This window comes from Mytilus galloprovincialis, chromosome 9, assembly GCF_965363235.1.
Source record: "Mytilus galloprovincialis chromosome 9, xbMytGall1.hap1.1, whole genome shotgun sequence".
Classification (NCBI taxonomy): Eukaryota; Metazoa; Mollusca; class Bivalvia; order Mytilida; family Mytilidae; genus Mytilus; species Mytilus galloprovincialis.
This window is the reverse complement of record NC_134846.1, coordinates 17465401-17491047: the sequence shown is the minus strand read 5'-3', so window position 1 is coordinate 17491047 and position 25647 is coordinate 17465401. Positions and strand designations below refer to the sequence as shown.

Below are 25647 nucleotides of genomic sequence, written 5' to 3'. Positions count from 1 at the left end.
AGCTAGTTATAAAACCAAGTTTGATTTCTCATTTTCTACATAAAAATATGCTTGTACAAAGTCAGGAATATGACAGTTTTTATTTGTTTGTTTGAAGTGATTGCGCTTCTGATATTTCCATTTGATATTGGACTTTCCGTTCAGAACTTTACTTAGTTTTTTTCTTCTTCTTGTTTTATCTTATACAAATAGTGTTCAAGGGTTATTAGAAAAATAAATAAAAGCTAACACTAAGCGTTATGTTCATCATCATTAAGTACTGAGATATAAGGTTTAACTCACCAGCGACTGTATTCTGTTCATTATTATAACATTTAGGGTTGGCATGGCGGATGATACCTACTTCGCAGATAGCAGGATACGTATTGTTTTTCAACTCGCCAAGCCTCGTCTTTTATTAGTTCAAACGATTACTTCAATATTTGTCTGTTACCTTTATTTGTCTTCTGCATTTATCAATGAAATTTGAAATTCAGTAAACTACTATTGACTTTTTATTCATAACTCGAAGAAAAATCTTTGTCGACTTTTCCTTAAGAGTATGAAATAAATATAGGCCAGTTGATCGATTTCAAACTTTGCAAGACTACTGGAATTGTTAGTAAATATCGATAAAAAAAATCATTATAAAAATAGTTCAATATATTTAGACGGATACAATTTTATTTTACAAATTGTAGCTGTGACGTAAAGAAGTATTCTTTGAGGTGTCCAGTAGATAAGAGTTCATCAAAATGTTGCAACCTTAATTTGTTGGTTAATTAAAAATTTTAAACCGAATATTGAGAGCACAACTATCTTAAACGATTTGATAAAAAATGAAGAAGCACAGACAATATATATATCAAACAATTGTTTGTATATAACGCACACTTAATTTTGGCCATTTCCGTCCTAAGGGAATGGTCAAGCGCTCTCAAACATGTTTAATCCCGCCTCAGTATGTGTCTGTAATTTCAAATATTGTCGTTGGTCATTATGGTTTTAACATTGATAATCATTTACCTTAATTAGACCTGTAGTTTTTTTTTTCAATGCTACAACTTTGCTTTCTAGGACAATTTTCAACGTACCATACGTTTCGGTGTTTGATCTACCCCGAATGATCTGTTGGACATGTGTTATACGTACTCGTATTTTTTTCAATGGTATTTGTGCTATCTGTCAATGCATTCCTTTGATAGTTTAATTTAAAATACTAGCACCCCCTCCCCCTTAAGGAACTAATTGATATGCAATATCCCAGCGTAAAATACCATTGTATTGTATTGCATATTATCCATATCAATCTGTGTTTGAGACGCGTAAATGTTTGAAAGTCACCAAAAGAAATGGTGAATTAGTCGTGAATTTGGTTTCGATCATTGAGAATTCAAAATCTATTAATCGAGAATAATTTGTGCATATATATATCTATTTAAACTTTATATAACATAGAACTATAACCCAATAAAAGAATACAAGTATTTCACTTAGAAAAGAAGATATAAAAATCGCTGAACAGAAGTTTCAAATGAGTATTTAAACTTTATAAACGACTTTGCAATTCAATAGAATTTATTAGATATTGAATATTACAGTATAAAATCAAAAAGGCGCTTACGCATTCGATGAAAGAGGTACAAATTCTTTTTGGATATCAGCTTTGTGAGAGTGGAATTGAAATTAAGTGGAAATGTGTCAACTGAAATATTATTTCGGTGTAGTTTTTATTGAATTAAACTGTCAAGAACATTTTGACCAGACCTGTGTGCATGTGTTGCATTGTTAAACGTTGTAAGTGCATTACTACTATTCACAAGGGACAATAAGCAATCGATGAGAAGAGTTATAAAGCTGATTTAAACAAAATGAGCGATTCGGAGAGTATGCTGAGCGACTTAACCTTGTCGGATGGTGTGCCAGGGAAATGCAGTTCACAGACATTTAGATCAGAGAAAAGAGAACCAAAAGATAACCGGAAGGAACCTACTATCAAAGTAATTAGACAAGTTACCAAAGGTATTAAGAGTTTTACCTCAATGATAAAATATTCCCAGGATACATTGTGGATAGGAGATGATAAATTTGATGTAATGAAACACGTGAAACTGATTGGAGACAATATTCAGGTTATTTCACAGATCGGTATTCCTGTGTATGACATTGCAGTTACTTCCGATAACAATCTTCTACTATCATTGCTTGGTGAAACAAAGCTTAGATTGTTTAATGTTAACACGGGACAAGGGTCAGATTCCCGATACAATGTGGCTTCAATGTGGACGTGGGGAATACATGTTAACAAGGATCAGAAAGTCATCATTGGAGCAGCTAGTACACCATTTGTACATGAATGTCGTAAGGTAGTGATAGTTATGGATGAACAAGGAAACCGTCTAACTCAATATGAACATGACAATAAGAATAAACCTTTATTCACACTTCCTCATAGGATAACCACCACCAGTAATGGTAACATCTGGGTGGTAGATCTTGTAGCATTATTTGACAACGGAAGAGTGGTCATGCTACAGCAGACAAGAAGCAACGTACAAATATACGATGGTCATCCAGATATAAACTCTCCGAACAAACCATTTGATCCACAAGACATTCTAACTACACCCGAAGATAATATAATTGTAACTGATAGTAATAATCATACACTGCATATACTGGACCATGACGGAGTAATTATAACATACATTAAGACTGACGATGTAGGAATAAGAGAACCATCTTCTCTGGCTCTGTCTGGACCAGGGTATTTCTACATAGGGTGTGAATTCTATATGAAGGCCGCTAACTACGAACATGTCAATGCAAAACTTTATGAAGTTCAGTATTCTGGATTTGAAGAAATTAAATGAAAAGTTCAAAATCCATTGGTTTATTCTTTATAATGAGAAACATTAAAATTATTCGCTACCAATAAGTAAAATTTTTGTTTTATTACCAGCTGCACACATTATTTGATTTAGACAACTTATATGAATGAATTTATACATTAATTTTAAGTATTTGTTTGATTTTTTAAGTACTGTGGTTCATTTATTTTCGTGGGTACCAATTTTCGTGGATATTGAATTTCTAGGTTTTGTCAAAACTACATACAATCCTATAAGAATATCAATTCGTTGAATATTTAAATTCGTAGTTAACCTGTACTTACTAAATCCATGACAATTGGTATCTAACGAATAACATTGATTCCACAATAGTTAAGTAAAGTGTTCTGATAAAAAGTGAATGCACAACAGATGGTTTTTTCATCAATATGATCATGCCAACAATATCTGAAAAAAGGTATTTAATATTTAAAGAAATATTTTGCAATTTTTTCCGTAAAAGGACCATCTTCTATATTTCTATAAAAAATTATCGATCGTCATTATTTACATTGCTAAACAAAGAAGAACATGCAACAAGTTGAATAAAGAAACTTCCACGAAGGGTGAATTTTGAAGTAATAAACTACATTTCAAATTCGTTGTTAAAAGCTTACATACAATTTCAATTCTATTTACTATACCTTTTAAAAATATGATGTAATACTTTAGGTATATTATACCATAAATATAAAATATTTACATTTGTATGAGGTAGATTATGAAATATTTTTTTGAAAGGATATTTTGTTAAATATTTGCACAGATCAATTCTTAATTTCTAATGAAAGAAAGACCGATTTAATTGATTCGCAATTCCTATGAAACCATACCAAGTCGGAAGTATTTGTGATATGATGTACGCATGTAGTGTTTTTCACTTCCTAATTTTCTCTTTGAAACAATCCTTCCCCCCCCAAAAAAAACCGCCAATTATTTAAGGAAATATAAAAATTTAGGGACCGTTATTGATCCGTGTGTTATACCCTGTCGCGCATTCTGAATCAACGTGTAAACGAATACTAAAAAACAGGTTTAAAATAAGGCGTAGGTACTTAATTTAAGTCACGGATCCGCGATGTTACGGATGTTGTCTGGTTGCTTATATAAGTCATCGTCTGAACAATGATAATTTAGTATCCTTAATCTGAAGTTCAATGGAAAATCTGAAGGGAAAGCACTGAATGATATGTGCTTTACTGAATGATAAAATATATGAAAGTGAAATAATGAACTTTGAACATCTTTTCGTATTCGGATGAAATAGTTGTGTTAATGATGTATATTTAATATTTTAAAGGTGAACGTCATATAAAAATTTACCAAAAAAATGTGGTACAATAGACAACAAAACTTTCCACCAAATACTAGAAGTTAGCAACTATTTCCCCCCGTACAGGCCTCGACTATGACCTAAACAATTTCGCATGACAAACTTAAACAGATTGAAAAAAAAACAAACTTCAAAGATGAGATGCACGGCCTAATTTATAAACAAAATAATAAACGAAAATGAAATATGATATACATCGACATACGAAAAGCACTGAATAAAAAGTGGCTAATTAAGTGACAGAACATCATCAATATGTCTAAAAGTTAAATATGAATTTTGCACATTATTTTTATCTTTTAGTATTAAGGTGTAATACCACCATTGATTTTCCCCTATTAGTTTTTGTTAAATTGGCACTTTTAAAAAAATTGTACAGTATTTACCTTTATTTTAACCAAAGAAATAATTTGCATGAATAAAGTTTAATCCTGTGCAGTGCTACAGTGAAAATTTCACACTACATTTCATTGCATATAAGAAAGTAACCAACACCGGAAGTAAACAACCCAATTTTTACACTGTTATTTACTGGTTACCTGCTTTGATAACTATGTAACCTTAACGTTCCAAAATATTTTATAAGACCATCAAATAAAATAAGAATGAAACTTTCAGACACCCAACATACATGTTTATGACTCAGAAACATTTAAGTGCATTGAAATGCAGGGTTAATTTTCTACAACTGTCAAATTCAAGGGATTATTTTTTTAGACCTACCGGATGTGACGTACCATGATTTGGTGGTATTACACCTTAAGTAAAACAGTTGTGTTATTGATGTACTAGTATATTTAATATATTTAGCATGTTAAGTGTGAAATTGACATAATTTCTTTTAGAAAATGTTGCAAAATGGCAGAAGGCAAACTTTCCACATCTATATAGTGGTTAACAACTATATGTCACCGTACAGTTCTCGATTATTAGCTAAACCATTCCGCATGGCAAGCTATAAAAGATTCCGAATGACAGATACAAAATCCAATTTAAATAAAATAAACAAGGTTTTGTTTATGTACAAAACAATAAACGAAAATACAATATGATTCATAGCAGTAAACGAAACACACTGAATTAAAAAGGTTCCGGATTGGGGACAGATAGACACGTATATATTGCGAGATTAAGACTATATAATCCTCTTTTTGACCTGAAATAGTGATGAAATAGCTCAAAAAGCTATTTAAATAAGTTGAAAAGGCTTGACTCATTAGATCGACAACAAACTCTTAGCCTGTTCCTGGACGACTAGGGTAATTGTATACAGGAAATATTTAGGAATCAAACATTTATATGTCTTAAAAAAATGATCGACAACAAACGACTAAACACAAATTAACGACCTAAGAGTATTCATTGATACTGAAACCTAATTTAAAGACAACTACAACTTACTCAAATTATATTAGACTAAAAAATATGTCAGTACGGAGCATGTACAAGGAAACCAAATCACATCAATATTATTCACAGAGTGTATTACTGATTAAAAACAGTAATAAAAACATCTATCCTAGTTAACAGAATGCCATAAGGAATAATGGTTTATCTTGTAGATAATTCTTTTTACTGATCAAACCAGAAAGACAAGCCATGTTTTTTCAAACGTGTAACGTCACTGCAACCTTTTTGTTTCTATTCGATATCTATATAAACACAACCCTCTACTTCTTATATTCAGGTCAGCTATGGGATTAGGCTTCTACACATGGTATATTCCATACAATATGCTGCCATAGTTGTTTGTTTTTATAGTGATTAAAATTATAATACAATGTTCACTGCTATATCTTAATTTTTATTTTTTTTTACCTATTTTGTCTGTTTGTTTTACTCACAGATAATTTTTCCATATATATGGAATAATATGCGACTATCATAAAAGTGCGAGGTTTAGCTAGTTATAAAACCAAGTTTGATTTCTCATTTTCTACACAAAAATATGCTTGAACAAAGTCAGGAATATGACAGTTGTTATTTGTTTGTTTGAAGTGATTGCGCTTCTGATATTTCCATTTGATATTGGACTTTCCGTTCAGAACTTTACTTAGGTTTTTCTTCTTATTATTTTATCTTATACAAATAATGTTCAAGGGTTATTAGAAAAATAAATAAAAGCTAACACTACCCGTTATGGTAATCATCATTAAGTACTGAGATATAAGGTTTAACTCACTAGCGTCTGTTCATTATTATAACATTTAGGGTTGGCATGGCAGATAGCAGGATACGTATTGTTTTTCAACTCACCAAGCCTCTACTTTTATTAGTTCAAACGATTACTTCAATATTTGTCTGTTACCTTTATTAGTCTTCTGCATTTATCAATGAAATTTGAGCTGCAGTAAACTACTATTGACTTTTTACTCATTACTCGAAGAAAATCTTTGCCGACTTTTCCGTAAGCTTTAAGAGTATGAAATAAATATTGGTCAGTTAATCGATTTCAAACTTTGCAAGACTACTGCTATATATATCAAACAATTATTTGTATATAACGCACACTTAATTTTGGCAATTTCCTTTCTAAGGGAATGGTCAAGCCCTCTCAAACATGTTTAATCCCGCCTCAGTATGTGTCTGTAATTCAAATATTGTCGTTGGTCATTTTGGTCTTAACATTGATATTCATTTACCTTAAGGATGTATTCTTCTGACTTTTCAGTCTCGTTCAGTCTCGTTGAAATCTCGTTCTTGAATTATTTCCAAAACATGTGGTACAAGTGGAAAATATCAATGAGTTTTAAAAATATTATAATCAAACATAACTCTTTGAAAAAAAATTGTGTATTTACAATGAATGGTTTTTGAGTAATCCAGTTTTCAAATTTTACGACCAATCAAGTCAGAATTTTTAGCCAAAATTTTGAGAAAATGGGTTAGGGATACAAAAAATGATTTTACAAGAATCATTTACATCCCATATCATTTTGGTCTTTTCAGATTTCTTAGATATGTATTATTTCAATCACTTATAACAAAAAAGTTGAAATAATAAGCATTTTGTTCTTAAAACTGAGAAAAATTACAAAAGAACAAAGTTGGCAGCATGCTAAATTTTACACATAAAAGCGTCAAAATATGATAAAACTTTCTTATATTAACACCTACCTATAGTTTTTTTTAAGTAAAATTTATTCAAATTGGTCCATTTCATCTTTATAGAAAGTATGATATAAAGTTTAATTGTGGAAATGTGATTTTTTCACGATAATAGCCCAACAATAGGTAAAAGTCGATGAAAAATGGGAAAATCATCAAAATTGGGCATTTTCAAAGGGCCGGAGCAAAAAAAGAAGGGCACCACCATATGATTTTTTCTTCGCCAATTATTTTGTTACAGTCTTATAAACCCACAAATCAGGTTAAGAAAAAAAGTTTAATTCTAGAAATATTTGGCTTCTCAGAGGTGTACATCCTTAATTAGGCCTGTAGTTTTTTTTCAATGCTACAACTTTTAGCCTAAGGATGATTTTCAACGTACCACACGTTTCGGTGTTTGATCTACCCCGAATGATCTGTTGTGACATGTGTTATTCGTACTAGTATTTTTTTCAATGGTATGTGTGCTATCTGTCAATGCATTCCTTTGATAGTTTAATTTAAAATACTAGCACCCCCTCCCCCTTAAGGAACTAATTGATATGCAATATCCCAGCGTAAAATACCATTGTATTGTATTGCATATTATCCATATCAATCTGTGTTTGAGACGCGTAAATGTTTAAAAGACACCAAAAGAAATGGTGAATTAGTCGTAAATTTGTTTCGATCATTGATAATTCAAAATCTATTAATCGAGAATAATTTGTGCATATATATATCTATTTCAACTTTATATAACATAGAACTATAACCCAATAAAAGAATACAAGTATTTCACTTAGAAAAGAAGATATAAAAATCGCTGAACAGAAGTTTCAAATGAGTATTTAAACTTTATAAACGACTTTGCAATTCAATAGAATTTATTAGATATTGAATATTACAGTATAAAATCAAAATGGCGCTTACGCATTCGATGAAAGAGGTACAAATTCTTTTTGGATATCAGCTTTGTGAGAGTGAAATTGAAATTAAGTGGAAATGTGTCAACTGAAATATTATTTCGGTGTAGTTTTTATTGAATTAAACTGTCAAGAACATTTTGATCATACCTGTGTGCATGTGTTGCATTGTTAAACGTTGTAAGTGCATTACTACTATTCACAAGGGACAATAAGCAATCGATGAGAAGAGTTATAAAGCTGATTTAAACAAAATGAGCGATTCAGAGAGTATGCTGAGCGACTTAACCTTGTCGGATGGTGTGCCAGGGAAATGCAGTTCACAGACATTTAGATCAGAGAAAAGAGAACAAAAAGAAAACCGGAAGAAACCTACTATTAAAGTAATTAGACAAGTTACCAAAGGTATTAAGAGTTTTACCTCAATGATAAAATATTCCCAGGATACATTGTGGATAGGAGATGATAAATTTGATGTCATGAAGCACGTGAAACTGACTGGAGACAATATTCAGGTTATTTCACAGATCGGTATTCCTGTGTATGACATTGCAGTTACTTCCGATAACAATCTTCTACTATCATTGCTTGGTAAAACAAAGCTTAGATTGTTTAATGTTAACACGGAACAAGGGTCAGATTCCCGATACAATGTGGCTTCAATGTGGACGTGTGGAATACATGTTACCAAGGATCAGAAAGTCATCATTGGAGCAGCTAGTACACCATTTGTACATGAATGTCGTAAGGTAGTGATAGTTATGGATAAACAAGGGAACCGTCTAACTCAATATGAACATGACAATAAGAATAAACCTTTATTCACACTTCCTCATAGGATAACCAGCACCAGTAATGGTAACATCTGGGTGGTAGATCATATAGAATTATATGGCAACGGTAGAGTGGTCATGCTGCAGCAGACAAGAAGCAACGTACAAATATACGATGGTCATCCCGATATAAACTCTCCGAACAAACCGTTTGATCCACAAGATAATATAATTGTAACTGATCGTAATAATCATACACTGCATATACTGGATCATGATGGAGTAATTATAACATACATTAGGACTGACGATGTAGGAATAATAGAACCATCTTCTCTGGCTCTGTCTGGACCAGGGTATTTCTACATAGGGTGTGAATTCTATATGAAGGCCGCTAACTACGAACATGTCAATGCAAAACTTTATGAAGTTCAGTATTCTGGATTTGAAAAAATTAAATGAAAAGTTCAAAATCCATTGGTTTATTCTTTATAATGAGAAACATTCAAATTATTCGCTACCAATAAGTAAAATTTTTGTTTTATTACCAGCTTCACACATTATTTAATTTAGACAACTTATATGAATGAATTTATACATTAATTTTAAGTATTTGTTTGATTTCTTAAGTACTGTGGTTCATTTATTTTCGTGGGTACCAATTTTCGTGGATTAAAACATATTTTTTTTCGTGGATATTGAATTTCTAGGTTTTGCCAAAACTACATACAATCCTATAAGAATATCAATTCGTTGAATATTTAAATTCGTGGTTAACCTGTACTTACTAAATCCATGACAATTGGTATCTAACGAATAACATTGATCCACAATAGTTAAGTCAAGTGTTCTGATAAAAAGTGAATGCACAACAGATGCTTTTTTCATCAACATGATCATGCCAACAATATCTGAAAAAAAGGTATTTAATATTTAAAGAAATATTTTGCATTTTTCCCGTAAAAGGACCATCTTCTATATTTCTATAAAAATTTATCGATCGTCATTATTTACATTGCTAAACAAATAGAAACATGCAACAGGTTGAATAAAGAAACTTACACGAAGGGTATGAATTTTGAAGTAATAAACTACATTTCAAATTCGTTGTTAAAAGCTTACATACAATTTCAATTCCATTTACTATACCTTTTATAAATATGATGTAATACTTTAGGTATATTATACCAGTAAAATATGTTCAGTCATGTATATATTTCATATCATAATAAATATAAAACATTTACATTTGTATGAGGTAGATTATGAAATTTCTTGTTTATATTCAGTTTTTTATTTTCTTAAGCAATAGAAGTTTGCTATTTTGGTCGAGAGATGATATTTTATTGTCATATGTTTCTTTATATCTTTGCTGAAATTCATTGCTATAGTAATTTTTACTCAAATTCTTACAGTCTCCGTTGTTGTTTGTAGTAACATCTTTGGGTTTGCTAATATTATTATTAGACCTAATATGATTTACATATGAGTACCATGAGTATATACCTTGACCATGAATTGATTTAGAAAGGGAGTAACACTCTTTAAGTAAATCAGACGAGTTTTCACTCACAAGTCGGTCTTCATATAAAAGTGAGTGGGTGGCAATGAAAGAAAAAAGGTGGAATCTTCTTAATTCAGATCTTCAAGCAATATTACTAGCATACTTTTCAACTAAGTTTAAATTTACAAAACTTATCGTGATTTTTTTCAGGAGGATTCTTATCTATAAAGCTGTGTTTATACAAATGAGAATTATTTTTTCTGGCCCTAACAACTGCATTATAGATTGATTTGTACACATCCATATACCAAATTTCACAATTCTATGTAAGAATAGGACGAACCAAAGAATCTAATAAATGCACAGACAGGGACAACAAACCACTATTTACATTTCCTCGCAGAATAACAAGTACTAATGATGGTAACATATGTGTGATAGATAAGTTAGACCAATCGCACAGAGGTAGAGTGGTTTTCCTGGGACAAGATGGCAACATCCTACAAATTTACACCGGTCACCCCGACGTTAACTCTAATAACACTCCATTTCGACCTACTGGAATGCTAACAACACCATCAGATAATATTGTTGTGGAGGATTGTGGTTATTATACACTACATATACTTAACTGTAATGGAGTAATTATAACATACATTAGGACTGATGATTTAGGTATAATGAAGCCATTTTCGCTGTTTTTATCTAGACCGGGACATTTCTATATAGAGTGTGCTTCTCCAAATGCCTGTCAAGATTGTTTCAAAGCTAGACTATATGAGGTGATGTACACAAATGCAAGTCTAGATTCTTTCAAAGCTTAACTATATGAGGTGATGTACTCTGGATTTCAAGAATAAAGAATACTTAGTATACTAGTTTTGAAGATTAGAAATCATTGTGAACAATTTGAAAAAGAACGATATGACTTTAAGGATTTTTCTGACAATACACTAAAAGAATGGTTTCAGGAAAGTTCGTATTGAAATGTGTCACCATTTTTGGAGAAAAACAAATGATGGAGATTTTACATCATCGTTTTTTTTCAATTTTTTCCCGCAAATTTTACATTTAAACCGTAGTTACGCAACCCATGGTTAATGTTTATTGAATGTTCATTTGTATCAAAATAAGAATTATGAACACTTTTCTCTGGTCCTAGAAAATCTGTTTGTTCAGTTGTTTGGGCCATTCGTTTGATGTGGGACTTTCCGTTTTGAATTTTCCTAGGAGTTCATTATTTTTGTGATTTTACTTTTCAATAAAGATGATTTGATCGTTGAATAAAACAACACATAAACACTGAACTCGGAGGAAAATTCAAAACGGAAACTCCCTAATCAAATGGCAAAATCAAATGATAATTAAAACACATCAAACGAATATGCTGTTTTATACGTTAAGTGACCATTTCATACTAGTAATGAACAGATAATCGTTCTTTTCGACAAATATATTCCTTGGTTTATTTTTTTTTAACAGAGGCCAAAAGCAAGGTTGAAATCTGAATATCTTAAACAAAGATTTAACAAAAGAATCAATTTAACCTTCGTTAATAAAGAATGTTATTATTATTATTATGAACCACAAGTTCAACAACCAAACATAAGTAATGTTTAATTTTTAACCAATGATTATGATATTTTACCAAGAGATGAACAACCGGGTCCGGGTATTGAACCAATCGGGAAAAGATTAGGAGTGTATAGTCGTACAACATAATACTTTTATTGTAATTTTTAAACATGTATTTCCTTTGAATTCAGATATGCACCAATGGATCAACGGGACATCAGACGGAAAACACAAGAGTCAAAAAGTCATCATTATATCAATTTTTTTTTTCTTCTGCAGTTGACTGTATGAATTTTTTTATTTGATGTGCTTTTGCATCTGTTAAATTTTCCTTGTTTTCGTTTGTTTACGATGTGTTACAGTTTTATTAATTGTTCTCTCCTATGTTGATTGATTGATTGGTAAATTGTGTCATTAATGCATGAACTCGGTAGTCATCTCTTGGTGAAATTCTAAGCAATGGTAAGATATCATAACTTTTGGTTAAAATTCAGCCATAGGTTATTTTCTGTTTTTCATCCTGTGGTTCAATTAAACTCCCTGTTAAATCCTTGGATTAAATGATTCCGATTCAAGCTTGCTTCGGACCACTGTTCAAATTTAAACCAAGTCATAGGTTTGTCTGAAAGGGTGATTCCTTGGATTGGAAAGTTCACATAACGTTTGATACAATATGCTTATCATTTTCTATGACTTTTTGTTAACAAAAACTTATCAAAACTGATTATTAGAAAATTACGTTTTACAGTCTTTCCCCTTATTTGCATCGAGGTTTACGTCTCCATCAAACAATTTCAAATCAACATTGTTTAATCCTGTCATCTTCTATGTTGATAAATAAATTTTTGCAGCAAAATTAAATATTGTTTAATAAGATAATGTATGTCATCGATATAAACAAATGTATAACAATCCACATGTCTTTTTAAACAAAAGGTGCTTTCTGTCACGTGCACGTTCTTGTTGTTCTATTTAATGAACTCTATGTTTTGAATGTTTCTACAACAGATGGTTTCCTATTTATTAAGAAAAGAGGCGACAAATACAATAGGGATAAAACTATATATAAACTCATAACTCGTTAATAAACTGGAAAAAAAGAAGAAAGACAAAAGGACAAACATGAATACACAAAACACAGAAAACTGCAGACTGTCCAATACCGACCCCAGCAAAAATCGGGAGATATCTCAGTTGTTCCAGAATGGTGAGCAGAATGTTGCATGCAACGTGTTGCGCATTTACATAAAGACACTTTGATAAGTCTAATTCGGTTTGTTGCATTCTAAAGGACTTTGGTCACGACAATTGGAACATATCCGTCTTCATCGATGAAACAGATATTACAAAGCGGTCAAATAAATCGCGATTGCGTCCGTAAAATTTTCGAAGGGAAGATTTCAACCTCACTACTTAGAATTCTTGTTTCAAAAACTTCCTTTTAAGCATTCGTCCTCTATCAAGGACAACAGACGTTATTCTTCTTCTTTTTACTACTTTTTTTGACTCAGAAAGACAGCCATATGAATAACGTGATTTATGATAGGCTAGTTTGCATTCAAAAATAATAAAATTTGTAAAGTCGACGTTTTAACTATTGATTGAGTTGGTTTCATTATTAACGATGCATAACGTTCGGATTGATTCTATTTATGATCAAATTAAAAAAAGTTATACCTATCTAAAGGGTTTAATAATAATATTCAGAACAGTAGATTTTACACGTTCAATGCTACTGCTTTTAGATGACAAATATTGCATAAAGAGTTAAACATTCAACGTCCTTAATCAAATAAATGTTCCATATGCGATATGAAAAATGTAAGAGTCATATTTCAATCATTTAAAACAACCAACAAGTATAAGATTTCGGATGTTTGTAAACTAACATCAGATACTTGTAATCTAGTACAGGAGTTACGCACAGTTAATGGAAATAGAAAGATGTCCACAATAGTGTATGATTATGTATATACTACCCATTTATACCTATTGGTGGTTTATTAAAAATTGAAAACTGAATTTCGTGTGTATACCTATTAAATGCAATGGTGTTTTTTTTTAGTTTTTTTTTTTTATAAGAGACACTTATATTATCTCATAAAAATAACCGTTTATACTCAAATTTGAATATATTTTCATTAAAGGAATAATGTGTTAGTTCTCTCAGACAAGCTTAATCCAAATTTACTTTATGTGCATTAATTATTTTATAACATTTATGTGCCTTAATTATTTTATAACATTTATGTGCCTTAGTTATTTTATAACATTTATGTACCTTAATTATTTTTTAACATTTATGTGCCTTAATTATTTTATAACATTTATGTGCCTTAGTTATTTTATAACATTTATGTGCCTTAATTATTTTATAACATTTATGTGCCTTAATTATTTTATAACATTTATGTGCCTTAATTATTTTATAACATTTATGTGCCTTAATTATTTTATAACAAACGTTATGTTTTGATTTTTGCTCAACATTGAATGACCTACAGCAACATGTTCATTGTTCTTTTGGTTGAATTTAAAATAGAGAATTGAAACAGGAAATTTTTAAAAGAGACAAATCGACCAAAAAACAGAAAACAGCACAAAGTAACCAAAGGGTCTACAACGTAGAGTGAATATCCCGCTCCCAAACAGGGCTTCAGCTGACCACTAAAAGCAAATGTATACAAGTTCAACGAAAAGGATCACTCTTAATCCGAAACATACAAATATAATAGAATTTAAACAAAATGCAATATAAGCAATGGCTAACTAGAGGTTCCAGACTTAGAAAGACACAAAAATTTCGAGGAAGGTCAATATGTTTTCTGAGATCTCAAACCTCCCATTACACCTAACAAATGTCGAATACCAGACACAGCAATATAGTCATTTTTCTGGCAGTGTTGGTGTTTTCGGTCGATATTTCACTGATGCTTTTTTCTTAACCATTTGTTTATTTCTATCTTTGTTTTGTATAAAAATGTTTCATAGTGGCTCATTTTCTGAGTTCAAAGTGTTAACATTTGTGGTATGTTATTTATTCAAATTGAGTCACAGACAAACCAGTGTATATAAAGTGCGAATCCATCTAGTTCATTTTCACTGTCATATGCGGGTATGTCTATTGTAGAATAAAGGATCATGGGAAAACTGTATTTGTTTACGTTTTGAAAATACCAAATTAATTGATTTGAAGGAAAGTTTTAACATATTTTCATTGTGATATGTCTTTATTATGTACAAACATAGCATTAAAGTTCAAATAAGTGTTATAAAAGCAACATAATATTGCATATCCATTTTTGAAAGCGATCCATTTTAACTATAGATGCGATGAATTATCACTGTTAGTGCAGTCATTTCTGATGTGGAATTTTCGAAGATGCGAGGAATTTTTATTGTAGAATTATGTGATAAATGCACTTGAAACAAATGAAAAAACTTAGTTGATGACTTTAGAATTTATGATAAATGTATTTTCAAATTGAAATACAAACTCCTCATTCATTCTTTATCAAATATATAGGTTTTCAAACTTGTAACAAAAACGCTTCTCAAAATGTCATATTGTATTCTTCAAATTACGTTTTTCCTTGATTTAAAAAAAAAATTAAAAGATATTTCTGTATTTTTTTTAAGTCAAAGATTGATATTGCGGAGTTTAAGTGCAGTCTGTGTAAAATAGAGACGAGTACATTTGATGACGTTATCTTCCACGCAATAAATACACTTGCGAACAGAGAAATATGCATCTTGAAACGCAATGGTGACAGAAAGGCTTATAAAAGATTAACTTTCCCCAGTTGTACCCTCAACTGCTTCAATTTCCATATTCTGAAAAAGACAGTTTTGGTAGAACAAATGTTTTTCACTCGATTGTTGCTTGTGTCACCGGGGAAACTGGGGTGACTTGTTAGGATGTGTAACAAGAGCCTGACTGAATGGCCTCTTGTTACTGAAACTGTGTGATGCACCTGATCACACAACGAACGATTGCTGTGAATAGCAATGAGAACTCTGAGACTGAAACTCTGGTGAAAACTAACTCTTGAGACTTTGGAACTAGCGAATGAATAAACCAATAATTCAGCATGGAATACTAATACTTTTATTACAGATGGACTGTGTTCAGTGTAAAGTCCTGAGTCCAAATCTTGCTTATTGAAATTATAAGCAAGTATTTATACACAATTGAAATGACAAGAATAGACATAACAAATAACAATTAATTTGAGTGATATTGTTCACTGACAAAGATTAAACTATTTTTAGAACTTGAAGAATAGATATTAAATGATAATCTGATTATGACAATTAAGAACATACATTATGAATAAGGTAAAATGTCACTAATTAGGTAACAGATTGAAACATGTCACTCAATGTCCAAACTAAGAATTAAAAAGCATGTTGATTTGAAGTCCTGGATACGAAATGTAAATAGAAACGAAATTATAAAATAAAATGAATTATAAAACACAGAGAATTAAAGTCTAAAATATCACAATTGAGAATTTTGTATTAAAGTCCAAAATAATAAACGAAGCTGCTTTTTCCACTGTCACATATGCCTCTCCTCCCAATTAAGTCCGTCCTCGGACTTAGCACTATCTAAATCGGCCGCCTCTGCGGTTGTTATAGTGTCTGTTGTTATAGTTGGGTCGCTGTTGGTGTTGACTGGAAGACAACATATAATTTTCATGCCGAAGGCTTTGCAGTTCTTCTGTCAGCTGTTTGACAGAATTTTCTTGAGATTGAAGTTTAGAATGAAGGTCTGATTTTTCATTTTTCAATGTTTCTATTTCGTCCGTAAATTCGGTTGAACGCATAAAGTAAAGATCTTGAACCATTTTCACAGTCTTGTCTTTTTCAATTACTTGGTCCTTTAATTCTTGAATTTGATTCACATATTCCTGTACGTTTATACGCGAGGCATTTTCTTCTTTATGTTTACTAATGTTTGCAAGCTCTTGCTTAAACTGATCTCTCTCGGATTTAACACTCTCTAGATGGTTCATTTGAAATTTTAAGTTCTGAATGTACCGTTGATGTTCTGAATTTTTCCGTTTTTCCTCTGATAATTTCGACTTAACACTATTTAGTTCTGTTTTTAACACATTTGCAATGTCCAAATGTTGAATGAAGGCCGAATTTCTCATACCTGAGAACGGTAAAGCTCGGATGATGTTTTTGCGCTCAATATAGCTGTGTATTCTAGCTATATCACGTTCTTTTTGTTTTCTAGATTTCACATGAACTGGTGTACTTTGTCTGTCTTTTGTTGCTTTTGAAAAACACTTACTTGAGAAATGTCCGAATTTTCTACATGAAAAGCACCTTTGATTGACAGAATTACAAATATAATGTTTATGGAATTTACCGCATCTCCCACATGCTGGACTGTAACCTGACTGGACGTTCCATGGTCTCCATTGTGGTCTGAAGCTGTACTCCATCACTGAATATTGTTTACGCTTCTTGTCTGGGGAACTTGCTTGGCTGCTTGAGGTCTCTGGATCGTGTGCTGAGCATAGAAGTCAGCACGCCGTCGTCGTCCACCAATCTGTCACCGGGGAAACTGGGTGACTTGTGAGGTTGTGCAACAAGAGCCTGACTGAATGGCCTCTTGTTGCTGAAACTGTGTGATGCACCTGATCACACAATGAACGATTGCTGTGAATAGCAATGAGAACTCTGAGACTGAAACTCTGGTGAAAACTAACTCTTGAGACTTTGGAACTAGCGAATGAATAAACCAATAATTCAGCATGGAATACTAATACTTTTATTACAGATGGACTGTGTTCAGTGTAAAGTCCTGAGTCCAAATCTTGCTTATTGAAATTATAAGCAAGTATTTATACACAATTGAAATGACAAGAATAGACATAACAAATAACAATTAATTTGAGTGATATTGTTCACTGACAAAGATTAAACTATTTTTAGAACTTGAAGAATAGATATTAAATGATAATCTGATTATGACAATTAAGAACATACATTATGAATAAGGTAAAATGTCACTAATTAGGTAACAGATTGAAACATGTCACTCAATGTCCAAACTAAGAATTAAAAAGCATGTTGATTTGAAGTCCTGGATACGAAATGTAAATAGAAACGAAATTATAAAATAAAATGAATTATAAAACACAGAGAATTAAAGTCTAAAATATCACAATTGAGAATTTTGTATTAAAGTCCAAAATAATAAACGAAGCTGCTTTTTCCACTGTCACACTTGCATGATTTTAACTGTACAAGGTGAAACGGTATGCGACATAAATTATCCACAGTCATTAAAACATGAAAGGTAAGGTGTGGGCGAACTTTTTTGTTTGCATTGGTACGTGAAGTAGAGCACCCTTGATACAAACAAAAATTATCCGTAATGAACAGCTCGATACCAGGGGAGGATTTAGGGGGACAGAGGGTTGCCCCCTTTTTGGGAAAACATTTGGTTACTTTTATATGGAATCACTGGAGCGGGCCCCCTCTTAGGTAGTTATTGGACCCCTACTTATAAAAATGTCTAGATCCGCCGCGAGTGGATACTACCACAGAGGTCAAACAATGCACATTTGGGTAATTGTACTCAACATGCATGCTACAATTCATGTTTGATGATCTTAGACCCTTTGGACCTCTATGTGGGCTATTTCGGTAACTTGGTAAAAATCCCCAAACTGGATACAAGGTTGGATTCAGCATGTCAAAGAACCCCAAATATCCATAAGGTCTTTTGTCTATAAAAATGCATGCATTGGATACATTTGTTATTGAAGGCATGACTGTAACAATAGGATGAAGATAAAAAAATATCTTATTCTGGGGTCTCATTTGGGGGGGGGGAGGGGTCTAATCCCTGATCCCGCTTACTGCTTTATCAGATTCCCGTATCCCGCTTATACTATGCAGTTCTCATTTTTTGAAATTTTCCGTGTCGCGCTATACTTTATTTCTCGTTTTCACGACACAATCATTTGACTATCACGTGTCACGCTTACAAAAAAATCGGCAATTCCGCGTCACGCTTATACCCCAACGCGACACACTATTCTACTCTTTTCTGACTCATATTAAGCCCATTATATATATATTAAAAAAGTGTGTTTTTTATCCCTTTTTATGTCGTCTCGTTTCGGGTTGAGCCACAGATAGATAAGATGTCATATGTGACAATGAGACAACTCTCAAAACGAGTCACAATTTATAAAAGTATACCTTTATACGTCAAAATACGGTCTTCAACATGGAGTCTTGACTCACACCGAACAGCAAGTTATAAAGGGCCCCAGTGTAAAACCTTTTAAACGGGAAACCCAACGATTCAATCTTTATCAAGATGTACGTAATTAGTGGTGAAGTGTCATGGAAACGGATAAAAAAAACAAGGATATGGAAATGGATAAAAAAAAAAAACAAGGATAAAGATCCTTATACGATTCATAAGAAATTTAAAAAATGGAATACATTTGAAATAAATGTTATTTCTATTGAATTTATTTAGAGTGTTTTAAAACCAAACTTTCCTCCGTAAGTTAAATTTTATCAAATACGTCTCTTACTTTATCTATTGTTTGAGCAAGTCGGCTAAATTAAGGCTTTACAGCTAATTTACTACTGCATGTAAAGCAAAACTTTGGTTGACTTGATTAATTGCTTAGTTTGTATAATTGTTTATACAAACTTTGTAAATAAGATTGACATCTTTAAACAATATGTATCGACATAGTTTAACCTGTATTGATATATAATTATTATATTTAAATTAAATTGGGTGTTATCATAATGATTCACAAAAAAAAAAAAAAACCAAGCACGCTAACTAAAGTCTTGCTTTACATGCTTAAAAAAATACGCTGTAATAGATAAAAAAATAAATATATCATACAGTGAAAATGCGCCGCATATACAATACTAATGAATCGCTCTACAGTGAAAATGAAAGAAAAATATCGTTATTCGACAGTAAACATGACTCGCATAAAGAAAGCATCATAGTGGAATTCAGTTCAATATGAAGAAAATGAATGACAAAACCTATTCTACGTTATACAACTTTAATAATTGTGTTGAAATGAATATTTTTTCTGCAACAACATCTTACCTTTTAGTTATAAAACACCTGCACGATCTGTTCGTGAAATGTCCTAAATATTCACCTATTTTGGTATATATTTCACAGCTATTTGGATTTAGGCGCGAAAAAAACCCGTTCGCATCTCTTACTTTGTTTTATTAGTATTATGTGTTTCTTAACATATACTTTTTAACCAATTTTCTTCATTTTCTTGAAAAATAAAAAAAAGTCGTCTGTTTATTTATCATTCTACATCAAAAATTTCTGGCATATACAGTGAAAATGATATTTTAGGATCCGCACTTTACATACACTGCAAACTAAGACTGAAAACGGTTTAATAATATTGATTGAGTTTACCGAACAGATATTTGCGACATACAGAAATGTATTGGAATTATATGAAAATGAGAAAATATATAAAGAAATAAACAGAAATGAACGATTTGCAGAATAAAGAAATCATATAAACTAATGCAGATTTATCCATCTATTTTACTTACAGGAAAAACATTTAATAATAAAGAAAATGCCCCAAGATTTAAAGATAAAGAAATAATGAATACTCTGATATGTCTCTTTCTTGTCGATTTACGGTAAAATTATTGATATAAGTACCTAATAACCCGAAGGGGTGGCATTGCTATAATGTATGTCGTAATATTCTTGCATAATTGATGTTGAAGTCAGTGCACTTTTTTATTTGTCGTACTTTGGTTTAACAACGTATTATTATTCGTTTGTATTAGAGAAAAAATTATGTACATATTGGCTACTATATAACCATATAGCTTTTTTGTATTAAATGTTTAAGCAACACCATTGTCCTATATCAGTTAAACAGAAAATCAAATTCTTTGATTCGTCAATTTTCCGACATGCCGACTAACAAATTAAGTACCTACATTACTCGTTATTTTATTATTTTAAGTCTGGATTTTTGATATTCGTATTCCCATCAGATAAAGTCATACTGATTATAAGTTTCGCTACTTAAAAAAAAAAAAGCTTTTTGACTGTTGACCTGGGACTAATACATTATGTAGAAAACTGAAAGGTCTGAAACGATGTAATTGTGTCTTATGATTATTACATATACAGTTGATTTCTTTGATTTGTTGTTTAACGTCATGCCAACTAACAAATTGGACATCGTTATTGTTGTAGTATAGATGTGGTGTAGGGGAGGTAACCTTGATAGCAATTTTGTTAGGTAAATATATAAGTTTCATATAAAAACACTTTTAAAGGGAACACATTAATAAAAGGAATAACATTTGTCCACATTATTTAGCCTATGTTAAAGCAAGTTATCTTTTTCAAACAAAAATATATTTAATATCTCGAATAAAATTAAAGTGCTTTCACTTGTAGTGAAAGCTGATTGCTGTATTTTTTCATTCTTAATTTAGACAAATATATAAGTTTTTGAACTCCACACATTTTTTTCGGACTAATCTTAGTACATTATACAATAAATAACGAATTATAAATCATATGCATTAATTTATCTAAAATTTAAAATTAAAGATATTACTATCATGAGAGCTATTGTTTTAATTCTGCATAGTACACACTTTATACTAGTTGAAATGTCGGCTATCAGTTTATCAGTACATATACAAAAATAGATGACGCGTTAAATTTAAATATATTAATAAAATGACATTGAATAACTGTATTTACTTAAACTAATTAAAATGTATTCAAATTATCGATTGACAATTGGTTTATTGAACTGCGGTATACCACTATTGCATTTACTTATAATGTTATATTTATATAGTGTAAATTAAAATGGCGTTTGTGCAGTCGGTACAAAAATTATGCAAAAGGCACAAGTTCTAGTAAGATGTCACCTTTGTGTCAGTGAAACTAAGATTAAATGGAATTGCGTACACTGCTCTTTACTACTGTGTAGTAAATGTAAAGAGATTCATCTAAAAGCTACCAATTCCAGCGATCATAACATTGTAGATATTAAGGACGTGAGACCGCAAGATGAATCAAAGGGAATCTTGAGTTTTAGTGAAATTAAATGTCCGGACCATACCGACAATTTATGTGTGTTATATTGTAAAAGTTGTGACACACCGATCTGTATAAAGTGCGTTACCAAAACTCACAAAGGTCATAATTTAGTTGATGAGGATGAGTACAATGACGAACATAAAACAATGAAGTTGAATGAAAGTGAAAAACAACAAAAACCGACCATTAAAGTAATTCGGAAATATACCACTGATTTTAGGCAAATCTATGCAATGGTTTCTTGTTCGTTTGATTCATTGTGGATTTCAGACTTGTTACAAAATGTTATAAAGAATGTGAAACTGAAAAATGACAATATTCAGATCATAACTGAGTTTAATATTTCAGTGTACGACATGACTACTACAAATAATAACCTACTTGTATCAGTAAGTGGTGAATCAAGACTGAAGATTTTAAAGAAAGGATCAAGACAAATATCGCAATCCAACTACAATGTACAACCATTGTGTACATGGGGTGTACATGTAACCAGAGATCAGAAAATAATTATAGGAGCAAAAACACCAAGATCAGGATATCGTACAGGAAGTCAGTTAGTGATAGCAATGGATGAGAAGGGAAGTAATCTACAGAAATATGAACATGACAATAACAATAAACTATTATTTACACTCCCGTTTAGGATAACGAGTACCAGTAATGGTAACATTTGGATGGTAGATATGTTGGATGAAGATGGCAGAGGTAGAGTAGTAGTGCTGGGACAGGCAGGAAACATTATACACATATACAATGGTCATCCTGAGGTTAACCCTAAAGAAAGACCATTTAATCCTACAGGTCTACTAACAACACCAGCAGATAATGTCATTGTGGCGGACTGTTTAAATCATACCCTGCATATAATGAACAGTGATGGAACTTTTCTTTCATATATCAGTACTGATGATGAAGGAATAAGACTACCACATTCTCTGGCTCTGTCTTCAGAGGGACATTTTTATATTGGCAGTAGTACTCCAAAGAGAAGTCCTAATTCCGTAAAAGCTATCTTGTATAAAGTGAAATACTCGGGCTTTTAAGAAATTAAGTCTTAACCTATTTGGCTATAATAGTCATATAACGCTTACAGTGTGTTTATTCTTTAGTTTTCTATGTTGTGTCATGTTTACTATTGTTTTTCTGTTTGTCTTTTTCGTTTTTAGCCATGGCGTTGTCAGTTTGTTTTAGATTTATGAGTTTGACTGTCCCTTTGGTATCTTTGGTCCCTCTCTTACACATTCTTGGCTTGTAGAATTGAGTAGTTATATAGTTCACCGTACCGTACGGCTTTGCACAACGAGTTAAACTAATACCGCCCAAGTAGCTATAAAAACTATACCTATAAAGAGCACAGAAATTAAAAATCGAAATAACCCACACGATTATAATAACTGTATAATTTATGTACGAAAGAAAAAACGAGAAACTATCATATAATGTGTTGAAGTTTGACAAGATTAACACATCAGGAAATATCTTCGCTATCCTTAATAAACTTTTAATTGAATTTGATTTAAAGTCTTTAACTCTTTGAATATGTGATAGACGTTTGTGTCATGTCTAACTCAGAAAAAACATTAACATAAACACGACACATAGTCATTCTTCTTAAAAATATATTCACCTCATTCAACATTTGGGATGAGCACATGATTTTACATACATCTGTTTAGACTTATTGACTTTTCAAGTTCTTTTCTGTAGCCATTTTTAAAATTAGATTTGTCTCTCTTTGCCTGATTCGTATAGTTTCATTTGTAATGTGTTTCCCTCGGTTCTAGTTTGTAACCATGGTTAGTTTTCTCTTAATCGATGTATGTTTTTGAACGGCGGTAGACTACCGTTGTCTTCATCTTATAAAAAAGACTTTTAAAATATGTATTTTGGAATTTATAAAAATACACATTTGTTGTATATTAGTTTACTTTCAAATTAAATAACTAATAAAGATATACAAATTAAAATAACTTATGAAACCTAGGACAATCCTATGAACTAAAAAATCCAACTGTTATTGAATTATTTTCTCTTCGTTCATTAATTTACCTATAAAAGTTCTATTAAAGTCTCTCGAGTTCGTTTGCTGTGTTTGTGCTTTTGATTTTGTCGGTTGGTTAGGGATTCTCCGTTTTTAACTGCATCAGAGTTTGGTATTTTCGTTATTTTTCTTTTGATAGAACGACGAAAGATGCAAACGGGACATCCAAACTCATAAGTTGGAAATAAACTAAATACGCCCTGGCAAATAATGAAAGGACAAACTAACTAACAACAGTATAAAAAAACACAATTCAGAAAACTAAAAACTGAGCAACATGGTATGCACATACTGTCAAGTATTAGCCGCTGTACATTTACTAAGTTACTAACGTCACTAACGTTATCTATTGTTTACGTTGCCTATTGTTTACGTAACGTTGCCTTGTGCGCAACGTCTCATAACTTGAATACAATTTGATATGATCACAACGCCTTTCATTACTAACCCTAAAGCGAAGTACTAACCACAAGAAACACGATACACGATATTGGTGCCGTGACCCATGGAGAAATTAAAAGCAATTCGTGGTGGTCACCGTAGTGCAGTTACAAGATTAATTAAAAGAACGAAGGAAAGAATTTCACAAGATGATATTGGACATGAAGAACTTTCGGCTGCCGCAGACAACCTTACAAAGAAGGGGAACCTGCTTGATTCTTTAGACTCACAGATCTTAGATGGAACCGAATTAGAAGACATGGAACAAGAAATTCTTGACGCGGACGATTATGCAATGAATATGGAAGTCGCCATTCGCCGATTCAAGGACATAGTTTCTGGAAACAAAACAACCCCATTTCAGCAAACGGTGAGTGAAACAACTTATGTTCCAATAGCCAATACACTTGATTCATCAAATTTTCCTTCAACAAGTATTGCAAATCATAATTCAAACCATTCAGAAAATGTATATACCGTAGATAATAGCTCCGTTTATACGAATGCAAACCCAACAACAGCAACAAACTTCTATCACAAACTACCTAAGCTTGATTTACCGAACTTTACGGGAGATATATTAACATGGCAGACATTTTGGGAATCGTTTGAGACAACCATTCATCACATCCCTCTTTGACAAATATACAAAAGTTCAGCTATCTCAAATCTCAGGTACACAGTGAAGCCGCACAATGCATATCCGGTTTATCTCTATCAAACGCCAACTATGAACACGCAATCATATTGTTAAAGGAGAGGTATGGACAGACACAAACCATTATAAACGCATACATGCAGAATCTACTTGAACTTACGCATCCGTCACTTACGCCGCACAGCATAAGAGTATTTTACGATAAAATGGAATCGTGCATAAGGGGATTAGAGTCGCTCGGACAATCGCAAGACACATTCGGATCACTTTTAGTACCAATCATATTTGGAAAGTTGCCCGACGAAATGAAAAAACTCAT

The 25647-nt window shown here is 31.8% G+C and overlaps 1 protein-coding gene across 1 annotated transcript; it reads left to right on the top strand.

Annotated features, from left to right (window-relative positions):
• Positions 1-1850: 1850 nt before the first annotated feature.
• Positions 1851-23278, top strand: LOC143046503 (uncharacterized). The gene is made up of 3 exons (XM_076219659.1): positions 1851-2001; positions 2152-2844; positions 21967-23278. Exons 1-3 carry the CDS (start codon positions 1851-1853, stop codon positions 23229-23231), a joined length of 2109 nt encoding a protein of 702 aa, XP_076075774.1. The 3' UTR covers positions 23232-23278.
• The last annotated feature ends 2369 nt before the right edge of the window (positions 23279-25647 follow it).